At 42.2% G+C, this 20,889-nt stretch overlaps 2 protein-coding genes across 3 annotated transcripts in view; one reads left to right on the top strand and one right to left on the bottom strand.

The window, feature by feature from the left end:
* Nucleotides 1-18,906, top strand: part of LOC143715101 (BAR/IMD domain-containing adapter protein 2) — a 40,345-nt gene extending 21,439 nt beyond the window's left edge. For both annotated transcript variants that reach the window (XM_077206764.1, XM_077206775.1), the window contains 8 exons: nucleotides 6,753-6,905; nucleotides 7,082-7,261; nucleotides 8,134-8,611; nucleotides 9,697-9,895; nucleotides 11,427-11,489; nucleotides 11,602-11,803; nucleotides 15,366-15,406; nucleotides 15,492-18,906. In XM_077206764.1, the coding sequence (XP_077062879.1) occupies nucleotides 6,753-6,905; nucleotides 7,082-7,261; nucleotides 8,134-8,611; nucleotides 9,697-9,895; nucleotides 11,427-11,489; nucleotides 11,602-11,803; nucleotides 15,366-15,406; nucleotides 15,492-15,561 (1,386 nt within the window). In that variant the 3' untranslated portion in view covers nucleotides 15,562-18,906. The remainder of the gene's footprint in view (nucleotides 1-6,752; nucleotides 6,906-7,081; nucleotides 7,262-8,133; nucleotides 8,612-9,696; nucleotides 9,896-11,426; nucleotides 11,490-11,601; nucleotides 11,804-15,365; nucleotides 15,407-15,491) is intronic.
* A 138-nt stretch (nucleotides 18,907-19,044) lies between these two features.
* Nucleotides 19,045-20,858, bottom strand: ndufa3 (NADH:ubiquinone oxidoreductase subunit A3). The gene is made up of 4 exons (XM_077206845.1): nucleotides 20,821-20,858; nucleotides 19,724-19,795; nucleotides 19,562-19,639; nucleotides 19,045-19,231 (listed from the first exon to the last, which is right to left on the bottom strand). Exons 1-4 carry the CDS (start codon nucleotides 20,828-20,830, stop codon nucleotides 19,140-19,142), a joined length of 252 nt encoding a protein of 83 aa, XP_077062960.1. The 5' UTR covers nucleotides 20,831-20,858; the 3' UTR covers nucleotides 19,045-19,139.
* Between the last annotated feature and the right edge of the window lie 31 nt (nucleotides 20,859-20,889).

Below are 20,889 nucleotides of genomic sequence, written 5' to 3' on the forward strand. Positions count from 1 at the left end.
GAAAATAAATAAATGTGTGTGATATAATGAATCCCTGTACGATAATCAAAGGCTGTGATTTAATTAATTTGTGGCATAACTTTGTTTTAAAAGGTGGATGGGACAGGAGTGTGTGTGTGTGTGTGTGTGTGTGTGTGTGTGTGTGTGTGTGTGTGTGTGTGTGTGTGTGTGTGTGTTTGTGTGTGTGTGTGTGTGTGTGTGTGTGTGTGTGGGAAGGGGGGGGGGAGTTGGGGTACATACAATGCTATATATATATCAGTGCTATCATGTACAATAATTAATGTTCAATTTCAATGGTACATTGAGTTTAATTTATCCACATAAGTCAAGTTTAACGTGATAGTTTCATTCTTAAAAATAAAATCGACTAAAATACAAATATGTTGTTAGTCCCAAAATTCTTCACGTCAATTAATAAATACATAAATTTGCTTTAACTTCTTGTGTGCCCTTATGGTCTGGTGGTAGACTTTGTTAGTTCTAGTCCACCCTCGTATAGTTTGTTTTCTCATTAAAATCAAAGATGTTCTTCAATGATTATAAATAAAGAGCAGAGCAGTGACACATTTGTGTGCATTTTGTTTTGTGATTTCCCCATGGCGAATAGAGAGTCTCCGCAACGGTGTTAAGTGATAGATTGAAGTGCTCGTCTGAAGAATGTGCACGATTATGATTTCAGAAACCATACATTCCAACGCCTCTATATTCTGTTAGTCTACTGATGTTTCAAAAAAGTGGAGGGGACAATATTGATGGTGGGGACATGTCCCACCTGCAAACTGCTATGAATAACTGTATCGGCTGATCTGCACTGCATGTTTAAAAGCGAAGCGCAGCACTGTGTTCACGTGAGCAGCGTGTGATCCAGTGTTTTCAGCATCTGAGAGAATCTCAGTTCCCTTACGAAGGGAACTCAACGATGCGTCCATCGACGCCATGGGAACGCCCCCAGCGTGACTGCGTCTGAAGCATCTATGTCAACTAGTCCAATTGAAAGAATGAGCGTCTCGGGCGGGTGACGTCATGACAAGGATATGATAAAAGCACATCCGGTGCAAACCGGCATCAGCTTCTGTTGCCTCAGCAAGCGATCTGTGTCAAACTGTCTGTTATATTTACTGTTGTCTGTCTGATATATATATTTATGGAAACTAAACAATTGCACAACTCTGTGTTCTCCCTGCTCGCGCTATTTAACGAGTAGGGACACACACGAGCTTTGTGTGATGTGTTTGGGAGTAGAGCATGCGGTATCAGCCTCCGAGGGGGCTGATTGCCAACATTGTGAGAAGCTTTCGCTTCGCATGCTCCGCTCCCGCCTGTCACTTTTCGAGGAAAGTGGCCGGGCTCGCAATTCTCAGGGTGACAGGTCCCGCGTCTGCCGTGGCAGCGCGGAGAATGCATTCCTGTGGATCGCGAATAGGATCTCTTTACGGGGTTGGAGACGGGTCCGCGGATCTTATCTCCTCCCTTTCCACGAGGGATCCAGTGCTCTCTCGCCGGTCTCGGAAGCCCGCGCTGCGGTCTCTTCCGCCCGGGGAGAGAGAGAAATCAATGCTTCAGTGCTCTACCTCCGAGGAGGTAGATGTGCTGGGCATTGAAAGTGACACAATCATGGGGGAAGTGAATTTGCCATCTCTTTCCCCAGCGTATGAGAAATATATATAGCCTATATATATATATATGATAGTTTATATATTATATATAAAATAAAGTGAATATATATAAAAAATATATATAAAAAATAATAAGCTGGTGGAAGTGTTTACTAAGGCTGTAGATAAATTAAATATTTATGGCCAGCAGAAATAAGGGGGCACTCGTCCTAAAAATAAAATAAATTAAACGAGTTTCCTTCCCTCTATTTTTCCACCTCCATCACGGGGCCTTCCATTTTTCCCGATCTGCACAGCGAGCTGTCTAGATCATGGAAAAAGCCTTACTCCTCTTGTCTTTTAGCCCCCACATTCATGTATATTCAGATATTTGGGGGTTAAGAGGGTATGGCTATGGGGCAATACCCCGGGTAGAACAGACGCTTGCGAGCTATCTGTCTCCCAGTTCAGTATCGTACCTGAAGGCGTCGGTTTCTCTCACTAAACCATTAAAGAAAACTATTTTTTTTAATCTAGTGGGAAAAGCATATATGGCAGTGGGTCTAGCATGGGCCTGCTTGCACACCATAGCAGTGCTACAAGCATATCAGGCTGACCTGCTGCGGTATTTGGACAGAAGTGAGGGAGTTTGGCCCGATGGGGTTTGAGAACTCCGTCGGGCCACAGATTTATCTCTCAGGGATGGCAGCCCTTGTGGTCACTGAGAGACACCTCTGGCTCAATTTGATGGGAATCATAGAGAAAGATACAAGATAATCTCTCCCTCGCTATGTCCAACCCCCTGGGGCTGCTGGGCGTGAGCAGCTCCAGCCGTCTAGTTTCTCATACACAACACAGCAGCCAAAGCCTTCAAAGCAGAAGCCGGATCCGAGGACCGTTCTTCACGCTGAGAAGGCTGCGGCTCAAAAGAAAAGGTCTGGCGCCACCGGCGTCAGACCGGTGAGGGCAGCCCCAACCGGGGTGGAATGGTGTACACCTCATTATACGGTGCCCTTTCCATCTCGGTGCCCTCAGGGGACCGTTCTGCCAACCCCGCCACCCTTGGTGCTTCGGGGCGCAGCGGTCTCCAGCGAGCTTCTGGCGCAGCGTCAACTCGACATTGCGTCGGAATGCGCCCTCTGAGGGGGGTTCGAAAACAGTCAGTTCGGGTGGTTCCTGCCAGTATGCTTCAGGTCCCCGAACTGGCTGTCTTTATTACACCAGAGGCCAGCCTCGAGGGGCTGGTTCCCTTGGTAGATTTTCTGGCAGCGCGGAAGCTACTGCCAAATATATCTCTATGGGTCCTGCAGTTAGTAGTAAGAGGCAGATTTGGTTCTCGTCCTCCAGGCTACAACGGGGTGTTGCTCACGTTAGTGCATTCCGAGCAGGCTCTGGTAATGGAGCAAGAGGTAAAGGCCCTGTTAGCAAAGAAAGCTATAGAGCAGGTGTACTCACCCGACATTGCGTCGGGTCTTTACAGTCGTTATCTCATTGTTCCAAAAAAGGATGGAGAGCTGCGTCACATACTAGATCTTCGTCTGTTGGAGTGTTTGGTGCTGGAACTCAAGTCCAAAATGCTGACACTCAAACAGATCGTGACTCAAATCAGATCCGAGGACTGGTTTGTCACGATAGATCTAAAAGACGCATACTTCCATATCTCCATCCTCCCTCAGCACAGGAGGTTCCTGAGGGTTTCTTTGGGGCAAAGAACACCAGTATCAGGCACTTCCTTTCGGTCTAGCTCTATCACCCCGCACATTCACGAAGCGTGTAGACGCAGCGCTGGCCCCGCAGGCTGCAGTGCATATGCATTCTGAATTGCATAGATGACTGGCTGATTCTAGCGGAATCAGAACAGTTAGCGGTTCGGCACCGAGGTGTCGTTCTCGCTCCTATGCAGATGTTGGGGTTGAGGCTCAATGCCAAGAAGAGTGTGCTTTCTCCAGTACAGAGAACCACTTTCCTTGGTGTGGTATGGGATTCAGTGACGATGCGGGCCACTCTGTCGCCCGTTCGTGTAGCTGCTATCCTAACAGCCACAAAAGAGCTGAGGCTAGGCCAGTCACGCACTGTAAAACAGTTAGAGAGACTGTTGGGTCTTGTGACAGCAGCGTCCAACGGGATAACTTTTGGCCTGCTGTACATGAGACCTTTACAGTGGTGGCTCAGGACCAGAGGGTTCTCCCCGAGGGGAAACCCACTTCGTATGATCAAGATCACGCGGCGGTGTCTCCGCACCTTGGTTATATGGAGGAAACACTGGTTCTTAACCCAGGGTCCGGTGTTGGGAGCTCTTTGCCATCGAGTTGTGATCTCGACAGATGCTTCCCTCACCGGCTGGGGAGCGGTATTGGAAGGCCGCTCAGCTCAGGGCTTGTGGAGGAGTCATCATCTCTCTTGGCACATGAATTGCCTAGAGATGATGGTCGTCTTCAATGCGTTGAGATATCTCCTCCCAGACCTGAGGGGCCATCATGTGTTGTTCTGGAACAGTGACTGTTAGGCCTCAGGGCAGCAGCGTCCAATGTGATACCCTTTGACCTGCTGTACGTGAGACCTTTACAGAGGTGGCTCAGGACCAGAGGGTTCTCCCTGAGGGGAAACCCACTCCTTACGATCAAGATCACGCGGCAGTATCCCCGCGCCTTGGAGGAAACTCTGGTTCTTGACCCACAGACAACACGTTGGTGGCCTCTTATTTTGGTCCCTCAAGAAATTACGCTGTCTGAGGGCAGTGTATATTCCAGGGGGGGCCAGAATATTGGAGCAGACACCCTGTCGAGGCAGGGGCTGAGGCCAGGGGACTCCACCCCGAGGCGGTGGAGCAAATATGGGAGTTTTACGGCCAGGCAGAAGTGGATTTGTTCTCGTCTCAGCATACGACGCACTGTCCACTCTGGTTATCCCTCACTCAACCAGTCCCCTCGGGGCTGGATGCTATGGTGCAGACGTGGCCGAGGCTACGTCTGTACGCATTTCCCTCCTTTGCTCTGCTCCCAGGAGTTCTGGAGTGAATCCGCCAGGATGGAATAAGCCTATTTAGTAGCACCACCCTGGCCGAGCTGAATTTGGTTTGCGGACCTAATTTTTCTCCTCGACGGACCTCCCTTGGAGGTCCCGATCAGGAGAGACCTTCTGTCTCAGGCAGGGGATGCAATATTGCACCCCCGGCAGGGGATTTGGGAACTGTGGGTTTGGCCTCTGAGGGGGCCCAACTCATAGAGAGTGGTCTCTCAACCGAGGTTGTTTAGACCATTCTAAGCTCCAGAGCTCCCGCTACGAGGAAACTATATTCACTATTTCGAGAGTTTTTCACTTCTTGGTGTTACCAGCGTCAGTGGGATCCGGTTAACTGTTCAGTAAACACAGTATTCGAGTTTCTGCAAGGACGCTTTGTATCAGGTCTATGTCCTTCCACGCTTAAGGTATAATATGTGTGGCGGCCATTGCGGCTTTCCACGCCCTGGTGGGTAGTACATTTTTGGGTCGAGACCCCCTGATCACTCGTTTCCTTCGTGGCACTTTGAGGCTGAGGCATGCAACTTGCACTAAGGTGCTGGCTTGGGACCTTGCAATAGTTCTAGAAGGCCTATCTGGGGCTCCCTTCGAGCCCTTAGATTTGGTCTCAGAGAAGTTCCTTTCTTTTAAGACTATTTTCTGCTAGCTATTTCGTCCCTATAAGAGTCAGACCTTCAGGCCCTTTCGGTCCCCACCTGCCTTGAGTGCACCGGGATGGCCAAGGCAATCTTACCCGAAACATGGATATGTTCCAAAGGTGCCTACCATTATTCCGAGGCCTATTGTGCTGCAGGTTTCTGTCCTCCCCCATTTTTCGGACCAGGAAAAGCTGAACCTCTTGTGCCAGTGCGAGCACTGTCGAGAAAATCCAACCTATTGAGCATATAGATAGTCGAGACTATTCTTCTTGCTTGTGAGTCTTCTGGCCAACCATTTGGTGGTCAGGGCTCATTCCACTAGGAGTATGGCTTCTAAGCGTATTATCTGGAGTTCTCTCCAAGACGTTTGTGATGCGGCGGGCTGGTCCTCACCGCTCACATTCATGAGGTTTTACAGCTTGGACCTGGATGCTGCCCCAGGTTCTCAGGTGCTTAGTGCTTAGTTACAACAGACTGACACTCAGGTACTTGGAATTCTGGCGCTTTGGGTATTCTCGTTCCCATGGCGTCGATGGACGCATCGTTGAGTTCCCTTCGTAAGGGAACGTCTCAGGTTACTATTGTAACCATAGTTCCCTGAGAACAGGGAACGAGACGATGCGTCACCCTGCCATACTTCCTGCATCCCTGTGATCGGCTTGCTTCGGCAATTTTCGAAGCTAATGCCGGTTTGCATCGGATGTGCTTTTATCATATCCTGGTCATGACGTCACCCGCCCGAGACGCTCATTCTTTCCATTGGACTAGTTGACATAGATGCTTCAGACGCAGTCACGCTGGGGGCGTTCCCATGGCGTCGATGGACGCATCGTCTCGTTCCCTGTTCTCAGGGAACTATGGTTACAATAGTAACCTGAGACGTTCACAGTACATCAAGCAAACTCAATCTCGGCATGTGCTTCCATCATTTAACATGCATTTGGGAACACAACATAGCATGCACTAGGTTCACTTTATTTTCATATTTGCATAACTTCCAATGTTTTTGTGGACAGTTCATAGCATTTCAGCAGTATTTCTCTAAAAAAATAAAAGCTTTAAGAATTTTAGACATAAATATTAGTGTTATAACTTGTAGTGTAAAATAAAATTAATAGTAGTATAATTATCAGTTATTCATTTTTTAGTTTTTAGTTTACAACAGTAATATATTTTAATTATAGTTTTTATAATTAGTTAAATAATAATCAAAATCATTATTATTATTATTATATTTGAATGGGCTCCTACACACCAGTGTAAATTTAATGTGGAGAGAACTGTGAACATGCAAATGTGTTGTTGAATTATTGAAATATTCTATCTCAGGAAGATTTCAAGTATATATTTTATGTCTAAAGGGTTCAGCTGACGAAAAAGTTTGCGAACCCCTGCTTTAAGGATTCTGAACTTTAGTTGTTTGCCTTGGATGCCAGTCTTGGTGTACATTTGTCATATTCTATGTAAAGATGAATTAATTAAAGTCTCTCTCTGACAGTATGTGGAGCTGATGAGTCGCCGGCAGGGAGAGTTGGACTCTTTAGTTGCCGTTGGTTACCGCTCTGCTCTGACAGAAGAAAGGCGGCGCTATTGTTTTCTGGTGGACCGGCAATGTTCAGTAACCAAGATCCTTGTCAACTACCACTGCAAGGTAACACTACAGAACACTGAGCGAACAGTGAAGCTTTAACCAACTAACTCATGCTGTAGAGGACTAGTCATAATTATTTCAAATGTGTTTTTATCTTAAATTTAAAACAAGAAACAAGAGTGTAGTTTTGAACATTCGCTGTGTTTATAGCATTTGACAGAAATGTTGTTTGATAGGTGAGAGAGCTGTTGTCTCAGAAGCTGGCATCATGGCAACAGTCTTGTGCCCAGCCAACCAGACTACCAGAGCGAGCCCTGAACCTGTTGCGCCACACTGCCCCCCAGAGCTCTGGAGGAGCTGGACTCGCGGAGGTCCTGAGGAACGCTAAACTGGGAATCTCTCAATCTGGAGAACAAGTGAGGGACATATACTCCTGCATTACAGGGGCTTATTGTCATAAAAAATGTCACAATGCTTAAAAAAACGTAATGGTCTTAAAAACAGGATTAATTTACTTAATGTAAAAAAAAAAAATCACCTTTTGATTTGAGGTGAAATAACATGGACGTTTCTCGATTTTTCTGATATTCTCTCTATTTTTATATACAAAAAAATGAAATATTAAAGGAAAAGTTCACCCAAAAATAAAAATTCTGTCAGTATTTCCTTACCCTCATGTTGTTTCAACCTCGTAAGACCTTGGTAAGTGGTAAGACCACAAATTAAGATATTTTTGATGAAATCTGAGAGCTGGATCACTCATAGGCTTCTAGGGGATTGAAACTCACCAGTCCCGAAAAGTTATTAAAGACATCGTTAAAATAGTCCAAGTGACTACAGTGGCTCAATCTTAAATTTATCAAGCGATGAGAACACTGTTTGTGCGCAAACAACTTTATTTCAACTATTCATTTCCTTCTCTGTGGTCCTCGAGTCAGTTCACTAATGTAACAGTGCAGCGCTTCTGTGTTGTACGTCACACGTAGGCTCAATATTGGCCGACGCTGGTCATGTGGGTTAATGCGTGTGACGTACAACACAGAAACACTACGCTGTTACACTAGTGAACTGACTCGAGGCCCACAGAGAAGGAAATGAATAGTTGAAATAAAGTCGTTATTTTTGTTTGTTTTTGCGCACAAAAAGTATTCTCGTTGCTTGATAAACTTAAGATTGAGCCACTGTGTCTTATTTTACACAAATAATCAATCCACTGAATCCCCCTGTAATTAATCAAGATATAGTACTAATGATGCTTCACTAATTATACGTCTCTCTCCTTTCTCAGAGGCTCTCTATTCAGGAAGTCCCACCTCTGTTGAACGGTGACAGCAGCAGCCGTTCTCAGCAACAGCAGCGCTCGTCCCAGTCTGACATTCTCTCCCAGTCTCTCATTGGCCTTTCACCCAGCAACACGTCTCAGCAGAATGGAAATGCACACTGCAGTTCGTCCACTAGCCTTACCCACTCCCAGCCAGCAGTGAGCGTGGCCGGGTTACAGTCTTCTCTCTCGGTTAGCCACACCTCCACACCTTCCCATGGTTCCCTGCAGGGCCTGACTCCACCCCTAACAGCCCCCCACAGCCCTCCGCTCCCTCACAGCGCCCCTATGTCCCGTGCACTCACACCTGTCCTGTCCACAGCCCATCACGCAGTTTCCAGCTCTCCCACTGCTCTTAATGTGCTGAAGGGTCCAGAGCTCTACGCCACATCCACACTGCCACTGCCGAGGAGACAGACGAGCGACGCTCGGACGGGATTCATGGGTGCGTCTGATTTAGTTTTTGCCATTTTTGAGCCATGTTCGGGTCATATTTCAGCCGAAAAAGCAAAAGATAAAAACAAGGAGCTATATTTTACTTTAGGGAATGAGATCTGTTTGAGGAGCATTCAAATATTACCTCCCTGAAAAAAGTAACCCTCCCTGGTTACTATAACATGAACAGTAATATAAATAATTAAGATATTTTTAATTATTTAAAAATGATAAATAACTACAGCAAGTGCCATAATGATTTTTTACAGATGTACTTTTCAATTTAAGTAATATAAAAATGATTTTATTGCATTACAGGAAAAATAATTTAATTGTCATTAAAATGTCAAAATCCAAAAAGAAGGTGTAAAAAAAGTAGGCTTGATTTTCTTGATTTTGTAAAATATAATTGTATTTTTAGGTAAAATATTATGGACTTTTTTTGACAGTTTCCCTGATATTATTATAGTTTACAGCTTCATAATAATGTCTTTCTGTTCTTAATTCTGATTTGTTTCATTTAAGCAGTTTATTTTTAAAAAGCACCCTAACAACCATTCAGTACACTCTAGTAACTGCCCAGCAACACCCTAGCAACCATACAGAACACCCTAGAAACTGTCCAGCAGCCACCTAACAACCACCCAGAACACTCAGAACATCCTAACAGCTGCCCAGTAATGTCCAAGCACCCACTTAGCATTCACCCAGAACACCCTAGCATCCACCTAGCAACACCCTAACAACCATCCAGAACATCCTAACAGGTGCCCAATAACACCCAAGCACCCACTTAGCAACCATTCAGAACACCCTAGTACACCCAGAACACCCTACCATTTGCCTAGCAACCCCCTGGAAACCAGCCAGAACATCCTCCTAACTGCATTGCAATACCCTGGCTACCACCCAGAATTTCCAGGAATCTGAGACTTAAAAACTTCAAAGCTTTTAAAACTACTTTATAAACTGCCTTCTCAAGCCAAAAAGTTTGTCTTGATGAACCTTTTAATCTAGTTTAATTTAGAACAATCCTTTATATCACAATCTCACAATTGTATTAAACGTCCTCTTCCAATGATTGTGGTTCTCCAGGCTCCACTCTTCCCCGTGTGCTGCCTCTCTGTGGGCCGTCCCGTGTGGAGGCTCTGTTCCCTCACTCAACAGACTCCTCAGAGGGAGAGAAGGGAGGAGCTTCATGTCTGCTGTCCTTCCTGCCCGGAGACAGTCTTTCCCTGCTGATCAGTGAACCCAGAGATGGCTGGCACTATGGCCAGAACGAGCGAACTGGACGGTATCTGACCATCAGTCATCAGTTAATAAAACAAGAGCAATAAAACATTAGCTATGTGTGCTTATTTATGGTGCAGGACTAAATAACTATTTATGTTTGTCATTCTATCGGCAATATGGCCTGTTCTTAAAACATGGCTTGCATGGTCGCTTTATAATGATGACTTGGTATAAACCAAGAATAACTTGAGTGCATTTCATTTTAGTTGGTGTGAATTGAACATCATTTCAATAATTTTTAGTCTTTCCTTTTCATTTAGTACAAACAGGTATTTAACTCTTCCCCGCAAACGTTTTTTATTTTATTTAAAAATTGCCAGCCACCGCCAGCATTTTTGATCATTTTCACAAAATTTTCATGGCCCCCATAATATTTTGTTTATAAATATCTGAGCATGCGATATAATCAAAGAAAGAACAGAGCCTCTGCTTTTAAACAAAAAAACTGTTTTATTCTAGCTTCATGCATTCTTTTTTATCAACACTTGAATGTGGGTAAGTTTATAAAAAAGCAGCATTTTTAACAAAAAGCTGAGAAAATCTTGTTTTTGTCAAAGACTACATCCAGATTAGATTCAGAACGATGGTAGAAACACAGATGGAGTAGATCGAGTCCATCAACACCCCTAAAGCTTCACAGTCCTATAGCTCGTCCTGGGTCGACATTTCATTCAGTAACATTAGGCAGTTTTGATTTATATGCTGTTTAATGTTGATGACCGTGTGATTTTACATCTGCTTACATATGCTATTGCTTGTTTCTGCTTCTTCTTTACATGCTTTTTGATCTGGAGATTCAGTACTCTTTCAGAAGATGTGTAATAGCGTCCCCTACTGTATAACAGTAAAAACGGCAGGAAAGCGTTATCTCATAAATGGCGGAAATTGCCTTCAATGGCTAGCCTGGCTAACGTCAGACCTCGTCATTGAGACGTGTGTCTGAGAACCACATTTTCATTTTCTCTTATTTGAGCCGTAGTTTACGAATGCCCAGAGCCATTTATTGGGTGCCATGAATGTCTATCAATTGCGCCTGTACTTAGCTCATAGCCAATCGTTTCAGTTATACCAGATAACATATGTAGAGCGACAGAAATTAGATGAGGAAGAAGACGATGGGTCAGAGATTTATGTGTACACGATGGCGTTCAGCGACTATTGCCGTTTGTGCTGCATCGAAAGGTAACTTCGCGTCTGCTGCCATGTTGGATCCATAGGTATAAACAAAGTGCTTCGGTGTGTCGCATAGATGTCGTCTTCGTCTTGCTGCACCCTCCCCGTTCTGTGATTGGTCCCCTCGCTGAGGCGAAAATCTGGTCCATGGAATCCAGACTGCCTAGCAGCGTGAATAAAATCGTGCTGCGCGCAAGGCAGCATGGGGAAACCCAAGCTATTCAATGGCAGGAAAGAGTTAAAAACAAGCTTATGAGAGCTACTGTATAGGTTTATGCCTAAACATATCCAGCTCAAAAGTCTCAAGATATTCAGATGCTCATGTTATGTATGCTAATGATCTAAACTCTCCTTCATAGAAAAGGCTGGTTTCCCGTCTCCTACACACAGACTTATCCAAACACTGCTGGACAAGATGTCAGGTCTGTATGGAAAACAAAACCCCATACATGTTAAAATAATCAGCCGATTTAAATAAAATTTTATGCATTCCCATTCGCATTATCTGTTTTCTCTTGGTCTCTCTTCCTCCAGCCCTCCTCCCCTGTCGAAGGTGAACAGCACCAGCATGGGGCAGCTGGACAGGCTTCCTCCCGCTGGTCAGCAGGTCTCTCCTGATTCAGAGGACGAGAGGAGTGTCTTATCTCAGCGGGTCAGCACCTTCAGACCGCGACCCTACAGCATGATGAACCCCGAAACCAGCAGGATGAGCCCACGACTGCGCCTGAAGGACAGGGTCAGAAAACACACCATCATCATGATTGTCTCTTCTGACTGTATTACTAGATAAGGCAAGACACTGCATGCAAATAGGTTAAAAAATTATTAGTAATAGATATAACCATACACTTTTTTATATTACCAGCTTTCTGAAATGGTATGCTCAAGTCAAATCAACTCACATTTATTTATATAGCGCTTTTTACAATACAGATTGTTTCAAAGCAGCTTTACAGAGACACTCTATTAATAATAATGCAAAAAAGTTTGTTTCCAGAAGAAAATCGCATCACAATCCATCTTAATTAAGTTCAGTGATGTTTCATTTTTGTTTAAAAAAAAGTTATTAATTTATTTCATTTATATATATATATATATATATATATATATATATAGTAAACTGTGATGTCATCGTCCAGCTCAGTTCTTGTATATGTCAATGTCAATGTCAATGTCATTGTCAATATGTGTTCTTGTGTCAATGCAGGCAAATCAATATTATTGTTGAATAATGTTAAATTTAATGTCCCCAACTAAGCAAGCCAAGCCAATGGCAACAAAGGTGGAAAAAGGTGACAGTGGCAAGGAACCAAAACTCCATCAGGTGCAGAATGGTGAAAAAAACCTTGGGAGAAACCAGGCTCAGTCGGGGAGCAGTTCTCCTCTGGCCAATGAACGAACAGTGTATGATTGTGATTCAGGCAGCATTATAGGTCAGAAGTCAGGCATTATATTTTAAATATGCACCATCTCTGTAAAGCCAAGCCCATGTTGACTCTTAATTTATTACGGGCTCTGACTGCAGCCAGGTCCTTCTCGCAGACTCTCCTCTGTTCCCCGGAGGTTGGAGATTTAGCTATTACATGTCAAACTTTCTCACTCGTTGTGACAGCTAACCTCTGCCACTTCCTCACCAGACACACGTCACCGGAGCATCTTTTCTTTATTTACAGATATGATGAGACACACAGGCGTGAAAACTATTCGTCAGCTCATAAAAATAAACACTTATAACAGGCTTACCATAGTGAATCGGGGTATGAAAAAAACACGTTTTGGAAGAAGGATTGATGATGTCTTGACTCATCATTTAAATTTGTAAATTAATTTTGAACAAAAAAGTTATTTAGCATAACTTTAAATGTTAATATGGATATTTCCCCAGCCTAGACCAGGTTCTCGAGTATTCAACGGATAAAGGCCTGGCTCCGGATGCTCCGCCATGTCCGGGCCGAGGGTGTTGGAGGACTCAACAGGTTTTTCACTCTGGAGTAATAAAGGTGCACAGTAAGGTGCAGCAAGCCGACAGAGCCGGACCTCTCTGTGCTTCTACCTATTTAGGGTGAGAACACAGGAGGAGACCAGCCCTACACGTAGGTTATAATATCTAGCGAACGTGTCAGGTGTCGCCCAGCCCGCAGCTCTACATATATCTGTTACCGAGGAGCCACGTGCCAAAGAGGATGCAACGCCTCTCGTGGAGTGAGCATGCAACCTAAGCGGGCAGGGCACGCCTTGTGCTTTGTAAGCCGGTGATAGAATCCACTATCCAGTGGGCCATCCTCTGCTTGGAGACAGCCTTTTTTTCTGCCGGCCTCCGTAACAGACAAAGAACTGGTCTGAGGTCCTGAGACTTTGAGTTTTGTCCACGTATAAATGCAGAGCCCTCTTCGGACCCAGAGATGAAAGAAACTGCTTTTTTATTGAAAATTTGGGTACCGCTGGTTTTGAGGCCAGCGGCAGAAAACAAACAAAAGGAAATAGAAGATTTTCCACCCGGCCCTCTTCCGGGTGAGGGAGCGGTGTGGTCACCATCTCCTGGAGAGCAGTCCTAGGGCCGCTTACCCCTGGCTTTGCCGCCCCTCTTGGCGGGGGCCTGGACAGGCAGGGTGGCCTGCCTGCGACTGGCTCCACGGTGCGGTTTAGGTGGAGGCTGCTGCTGTGCCGCCGGAGCAGGAGCAGATGAAGGAGGACGCCTCCGGCGACGGAGCAGACTGAGGGGCTGCGGGCGGTGGGGCGCCACCCCGAGATACCAATCGTTCAGCCTCGAGGGCTCAGCACACGGTGGAGTGTTCCACTCAAACACGGTCCTGTTGGTGGCCAAGGAAAGCATGGCCTTCATCTGGCACATCCGAAGGATGCAGCTGCGTCGAGTCGTCGTCCGCAAAGAAGTCTGACCCAGCCTCCGATGCAGCGATGGACATCTGATAGTCCTGGCGAGCACCAATGGAAACGACTGGTACACACATCGAGGATGGTCCAGCACGTTCCATTGTTAACTCAACTTCCCTGATGGAAGCGCGCTCACCGTAATCCTCCAGTCTCCCGCGTCACTGCCCGAAGCAACCCTCTGGGGAGGGTTGGCTGGAGGCAGATGCACGGGGACTCCGCCCCTTTGCAGGAACGAGAGTCTTGACCGCAGCTCCGAGATGGTCATCTTCCCAAAATGGGTACACGAGGCAGCGAACGTGACCATCCCATGACCCCAGGTAACGACCACTCCAGAAAAACACAGATATAAAGTCATCTTGAAAAAGACGCAATCTATCTGTGTAAGCTATTTTAGGGACTGCTCTCACAGGTGCTGAAGCACGCAGGGGAACAGTCAATGCAGACATAGACAGCAATGTGCACCTGTCTGTGTGCTGTCTCTCTCTCGCTGGCAGGTCTTACCAGCTGTAAAAACAGCTTTTGAGTGCTCTGAATGGCGCACCTTACCAGCTGTAAAAACAGCTTTTTGTTTTTGCTCAAAACCAGTAAAACAAAAAAGACAGAGAAGAGAGAGAGAAAGACCGCTCGCGCTGCTGTGCTGTAACACCCGCACGAGGATGGAGAGGTCCAGAAAGGCTCGTAGACTCACACTCTGTAGACAGCATTCGAAGTGATTGGTTCCGAAGCAAAAAGCTGATGTGCAATTGCAGCTGATGCAAATGATTGCACGCCAATGTGCATTGGCTTGTTTAGTCTCACTCGAAGTAGATTGGCCTCTCTAGCGAGATTCCTATTAGTCGGTCACGACGTATGTCATTTAATCCCTTAAAACTAATCTTTGATCACCAAAATGACATATTTAAAAGTTTTTTCCTTAAAAAAAATTCTTCATGCCTTAAAATAGCTTGAATGTAACTCTACACCCTTGTCTCATTTAGTATATGCGGTTCTATGAATATTCATATTAGCCCCGCCTCCACTCACTCACACCAGCTCAGAGATTCACTCGTTGATCTGATTAGTTTCTGTGACGTCAGGAACACCAGCGATTTTCAAACCGTGTTTTTGAGACTGTCTTTGGTTCACTGCAATTTTTAGGAGAAAATACTGCAAGAGCAATGCTGTTGACATGAATTTACACATGGTTTGTCGTAATGCATATTAAAAACACCACATAGACATATAAACAACATTAAAAGCTTGATTTTCCTCCCAGGGGGACTTTAAGAGTATTCCTATTTAAGATTATTATCAATTTTGTTATTGTAGATATAGATGTTCTCTTTTTTTCTCTGTCTTATTAAATCATGCTAGGATTTAGAGTATATTGTCATATATTCCACTGACACAGTTTTCATGTTCCTCAGATGTCCAGTGATTTCACCTCTCCGCCCCCATCACCCACCAGGTACAGGTAAACCTCTGTTTAGAAGAGCATGTTAAGATGCTCCATGTCTGATGCGTTAGTTGATTTAAACTTTACCTCTTTACAGGATCAATCCCTTCGCCCATATCCGACTCAGGAAGACGGTGACCAATGATCGCTCCGCCCCAGTAATATAGTAGAGCCTTTGATTGACAACCACAGATGCTGACTGGAATAAGGACACTAATGCTTAATGCCGAATGCACTAATGCTTTGAACATTTTATATACAAATTTTGATTTACATTTTTCCCAACAGAAACATATATAAGCGCAGATAAATGATAAATTAGCATTAAGTACATTCAGTACATATGTATTACATTATCAGATAATTAAATATTTCGAGGGGTTTTTATGTATTTCGTATGAGTGCGCATGGAATAGAGAGGGGGAAATCTGACCTATAACATTTGAATTCATATTATGGACGACATTGTTTTAAAAGCAAGGGTATTGCTCCTACATGTCTTTTTATATGTGTGCGTTACAATGCAGCAGCACATTAGTTTAGAACAGCGATTAACTTATGTGTACAATAAGCTGTTTAAAACGTGCATTCACTCGATCAATTTTGAGAATCTAGATGCTTTATCAAACATATCTTGTGGAGCGCTCTCAGAGTATGCATTTATTTTTAGTCATTTTAACTGTTAGAAAGTGAGCGTGAAAGTAGACTTCAAAGATTTCTTATACTGTTGCCTATAGGCCATGATCAAGCTTAAAGGAATAGTTGACTTAAAAATTAAAATTCTGTTATTTACTCAAGTTCTGTATGAATTTCTTCATACATAATTTCTTCTTTCTTAAAAATATATTTTGAAGAATGTCAGTAACCAGACAATTGATTGACCGCATTGACTTTCATAGTAGGAAAAAAATACTATGGAAGTCAATGTGATTCATCAACTGTCTGGTTACCCACATTCTTCAACATATCTTCCTTTGTGTTCAGCAGACGAAAGACATTCATACAGAACTTGAGTAAATGACAGAATTTTCATTTTTAAGTCAACTATTCCTTTAAAGTGTCATGGCAGAGCATCACAGTCGACTAGTCTGTGCAACCCTTAATATATATAAAGGAGTAGTTCATCTAAATGTAAATTCTGTCATTGTTTACTCACTGCCATGTCATTCCACATATGCTGTATTTGTTTTTCTGTTGAGCACTGAAGATTTTTTTTTTTTACAAATAGAATTTTTACTCTTTTCTGTACAATACTGATACACACCTGATATAAGATACTTTCTTAAAAAAAACATTTTTTAAACTTTTGAAATTTTCAGTAAATCCTGGAACTTCCTAGGAGAAGTAGGTAGGCAGGCTGTTGGTGTCAAAAGGAAGGAAAAAATTGAATGGAAAATGGAAGGTAATTACAGAAGTGCTTTGAAAGGTTTTTGGAAGAGCGTTGTGTTTGTGAAAGTGTGCTGTGAAGATGTCCCGCCCCCCGCCCTCTCTATTTTTTTAAACCCCAAATCTCCCAAACCAAAGCTTGTAGTCATGAGTTGCAGCAGATTCTGGGTGAGGGATTTGAAGGCTGTGCGCAGAGAGAAGATCTGAAGATGTGAAAGAAAGGTCTGGAAAGTGTAGACGTGTTGGAGGATGTGACTGAGGTGAAGTGCTGTAGCTGTAGGTTGTTGAATTTAAAAGTAAAAGACATGAAACACTGTCTGTTACACTTTTTAAGGTGACTTAGTGACATTGTAATTACTTGTATAAGTACTGAGTAATATTAATTAACTTTAAGTACTTACTATAGAATTATGGTTAGTGTTTGGTTTAGGGTTAGTTACTGGTGATTATGCATAATTTACTGTTACTATCGTAAGTACATGTGTAACTACGTCACCTTAAAATAAAGTGTTACCAAACTCTTTCTTCCCCATGTTTTTGCCATCATTTTGGGACAGAGGAGATGTATATGTCCATTGGTTTAAACTGAACCTAAAAATATATGATTCAGTTACTTGTGAATTTGTGTTTTAAGTAAATTGTTTCTGAAGAGATCTTGGTCAGGGTAGCGGCATATTACATTTTTGACAGGAATGAAAGCGAGGCTGCAAAATTACAGTGTGTTGAATGGATTGTACTGTTGTTTAACAACATACATTGTTCAGCTGATAAAACGTCTTACTGAAGACAAAAACTCCACAACTTTAAATGCGAGTTGTGGAAATTACGTGATCTAGGACGTTTATAGCATTGGGCCATTGTAAAGACTGTATGTCTATCCCTCACAGCCTCGTTTTCATCCGCGTTAAATTCAATATGGCATCGTACCTGACTAAGGTCTGTTGTCTTAAAAGATTTTACACTGAAACCAATATAACTGATGCTAACTTTGTTCATAAACATTGTTTTGTTTTTTTCTCCACTCCAGGGTCAGTTTGTTCTGATCCCTTCTTCTATTAACTTTTTCTATTATAAGGATATCTTAAATTTAATCATGCAAAAGAAGGTTAATCTCCAACCTTATATATATAAATATAACTGTCTACTGTAATACAGTGAGGTCCAAAAGTCTGAGAATATTGAAATATTTAATACAAATGTTTTCTTAATGAATCAGCATAACTATTTCAGTAAGATTAATTGAAAAATGATCATAGTTTTAATATTTGATGCGTCTCTGCATGATTTGAGACAATCCAAAGAGCACCTTGAGCTTCAATGGAAGATCTGACCGTCTGAGTCACATGATCAATGACACTCGTTTACGCTTGATTAGAGATCTACAAATAGTGCACAATCTGGAATGCCATGTTCATTTCTCATTCATTGGAATCCTAGGACATATTTCTGAGTTGAAATGAAAAGCATCTCAGACTCAGTGTTGAAGAAAGTTACTTTTAAAAGTAATGTGTTACAGTAAAGTAAAAGTAAAGGTACTTTTGCATTAGTTTTCACACCTGGGCTGGGTTTGCTTGTTTGTTTTTGGCAAATGTAAGGGCCATTTAAAACATTTCACACCAAAGGTGAACTGAAGCCTCATGCTCAAGGAAATGTCGATTACTTGAGTTAGTTATTTGAAAAAGTAACTCCTATTTTATTGTAAAAGTACTGATTACGTAACTCAAGTTACTTGTAATGCGTTATCCCAGACACTGCTCAGACTTTTGGACTCCACTGCATGTTAGCCTGTATTAGTTTGTAATTTTAATTTCCGAACTGATGTAATTGTGTTTGAGCAGGTTTGATCCCTGCTGACATTGTACTTTTATTAAATATCCTGGCATTTAAAGCAGGACTTTACTGTACAAGTCAGTCTGACTGCTTTGCTGTACTATTTTGATTATTATTTTATGCTTGTGTTATGAAGCCACCTGACAGACACATGACTACTTTCCCTAGATGTTTTTGCCTAAGGATTCAGTCTCTATGGATCAGTCATATATTTTGGACTCTTGAATGTTTTAACATCATGATAACTCTATAGACTATTTCTTTTTAAATGTACTTCAATAAACAAAGTTAATCTCTGTTGTTTTAGGTGTCAATCTCTATATACTAACAATGATCCTAAAAAGCTAATAATCATTTCAAACCTGTAGCATTATACCAGATATGACAAGTCTATTTTGTAAAGGCTAAAAAATCAATAAAAAACAACGAGATAATTAAATAAAGAGCTTTTATTGAGGGCAATTCATCTAGTGAGACAGAAGTAATGAAGGGTTTGGATTCAGGATTGTACAGGATTCTGAAGGACTTTTCACATTTTTTTTAGCCAGTCCAGGCTTTGCCCCTGTGGGTCACAAGGGTGCGCTGGGACGTCTGGCATGTTTCCATCATCTCGAACCGGGACTGAAGAGAGTCAAACATGATTAAAAACATCAAACTAACAGGCAGATGATGACATGTGAAACTAGCTAATTGCATATGCATGTTGAGCTTTAGCGTTTTTTAACACAGATGGCTGAAAATCATCTACGATATATATTTAACATACAACAAATGCTATTGCTAAATAAATGGGGATTCCTAAAGTGATTCTCATTTCTTTGATAATAACCAAATAACAACATTACTATGTTGTTTACAATATCTGAAATATATCAAAAGGTTCCTCTAATTGAAAAAACACCCACATAGAACTGACCTGAACTATTTAGACACTGTGTAAGAATAACATACCTGGATAATTGAACGGAACAGCTTTGTTCATCATTCCTGTGTACTTTGTTAAAGGGCTCACAACCGGCAGAATACAAGCTGAAAAACAAAATATATGTTAGATTCATAAAGCAGGAAGATGAACACTGATAATGAGATCATGTACATTAATCTCACACTTACCCAGCAGTCCGAGTCCACAGGAAACTGTAATCACAGGCTCTTTATTCCAAGCATTCTTCAAAAACCTGCCAACTAAAGAAAGAAAGAGTAAATGCACAGATCTGCCATAGCAGACACAACCGGGCGAGGCGGCGTGCTTATTTGGTTGGATTGTTTAATGTCATTTGATTACAGTGCTTGACTTGACATGGCACATTAATGACATTATATGATAATACTGTGGTACTTAATATAAATGACAGGTTAAACACTTGGAATAATTATGCTTTTTTAAGTTTTTTGAAAGAGGTTTATTCTGGTCTGGTCAAAAACAATAATATTGTGCAGTGCAATACAATGTTTAACAACTGTTAGAAACTGTGATACACCACCATTCAAAAGTTTATGTTTTTTAAAGGCAATTAGTTATTTTATTCAGCAAGGAGTCAAGGACCCATTAAATAGATCAAAAGTAAAGACATTAAAGTCACAAAATATTATTTTTTTAGATAACTGCTGTACTTTGAACTTCCTATTCCTCAAAAAATCGCGAAAAATAAAATGTATCACGGTTTCCACCAAAATATGAAGCAGCACAGCTGTTAAATTATAATAATATTTGTACAGTATTATTATTTCACTGTATTTTTCTAGCAAATAAATGCAGCCTTGGAGAGACTTCTTTCAAAAACATTTAAAAATATTGTTAGACCTGTAAAAATAATCATTTATTATTCCAAACTTTTGGCCCGTAGTGTAAATACAACAGACAGTAAGTGCTGAATATGACAATATATTTTGAGAATACCGTGGTATCGAAAACAAAACAAAAAACATTTTGTTATGTTTCTAAAGGAGTCATACAGGTGCACAGCAAATATAAGTTCTCATATCGATATAAATCATAAATTCATTTTTAAAACACAGCAAAGAAAACCACAGCTAGTATGAGACCAAGGTCATTCTCGTATTCGCACATTATACACTAATTGTTTTTACTACACGCATATTTTATATACCTCTCCTCAACTACCTATTGATTCTGTTATTGTACAATACGATTGAACTGAACTACAATAAAACATGTTTCAAGAGGCTAACATGCAAAATGTACTTACTGCCCGCCATGTTTGCTTCTGTAGTCTTGTGCTTCAGGCATTATGGGAAATGTAGTTTAATAAAAAAAT

The sequence above is a fragment of the Siphateles boraxobius genome, unplaced genomic scaffold, assembly GCF_051911475.1.
Source record: "Siphateles boraxobius isolate OS27281-9 unplaced genomic scaffold, OSU_SipBor_1 12, whole genome shotgun sequence".
In the NCBI taxonomy this organism is placed as follows: Eukaryota; Metazoa; Chordata; class Actinopteri; order Cypriniformes; family Leuciscidae; genus Siphateles; species Siphateles boraxobius.

Excerpts from the sequence above, each read along its gene's own strand:
- ndufa3 (XM_077206845.1), bottom strand. Across the intron at positions 19,640-19,723 it reads CTGTGGACTCGGACTGCTGG|CTTGTATTCTGCCGGTTGTG; the intron begins GTAAGTGTGAGA and ends TTTGTTTTTCAG. Across the intron at positions 19,232-19,561 it reads TGTTCCGTTCAATTATCCAG|TCCCGGTTCGAGATGATGGA; the intron begins GTATGTTATTCT and ends GACTCTCTTCAG.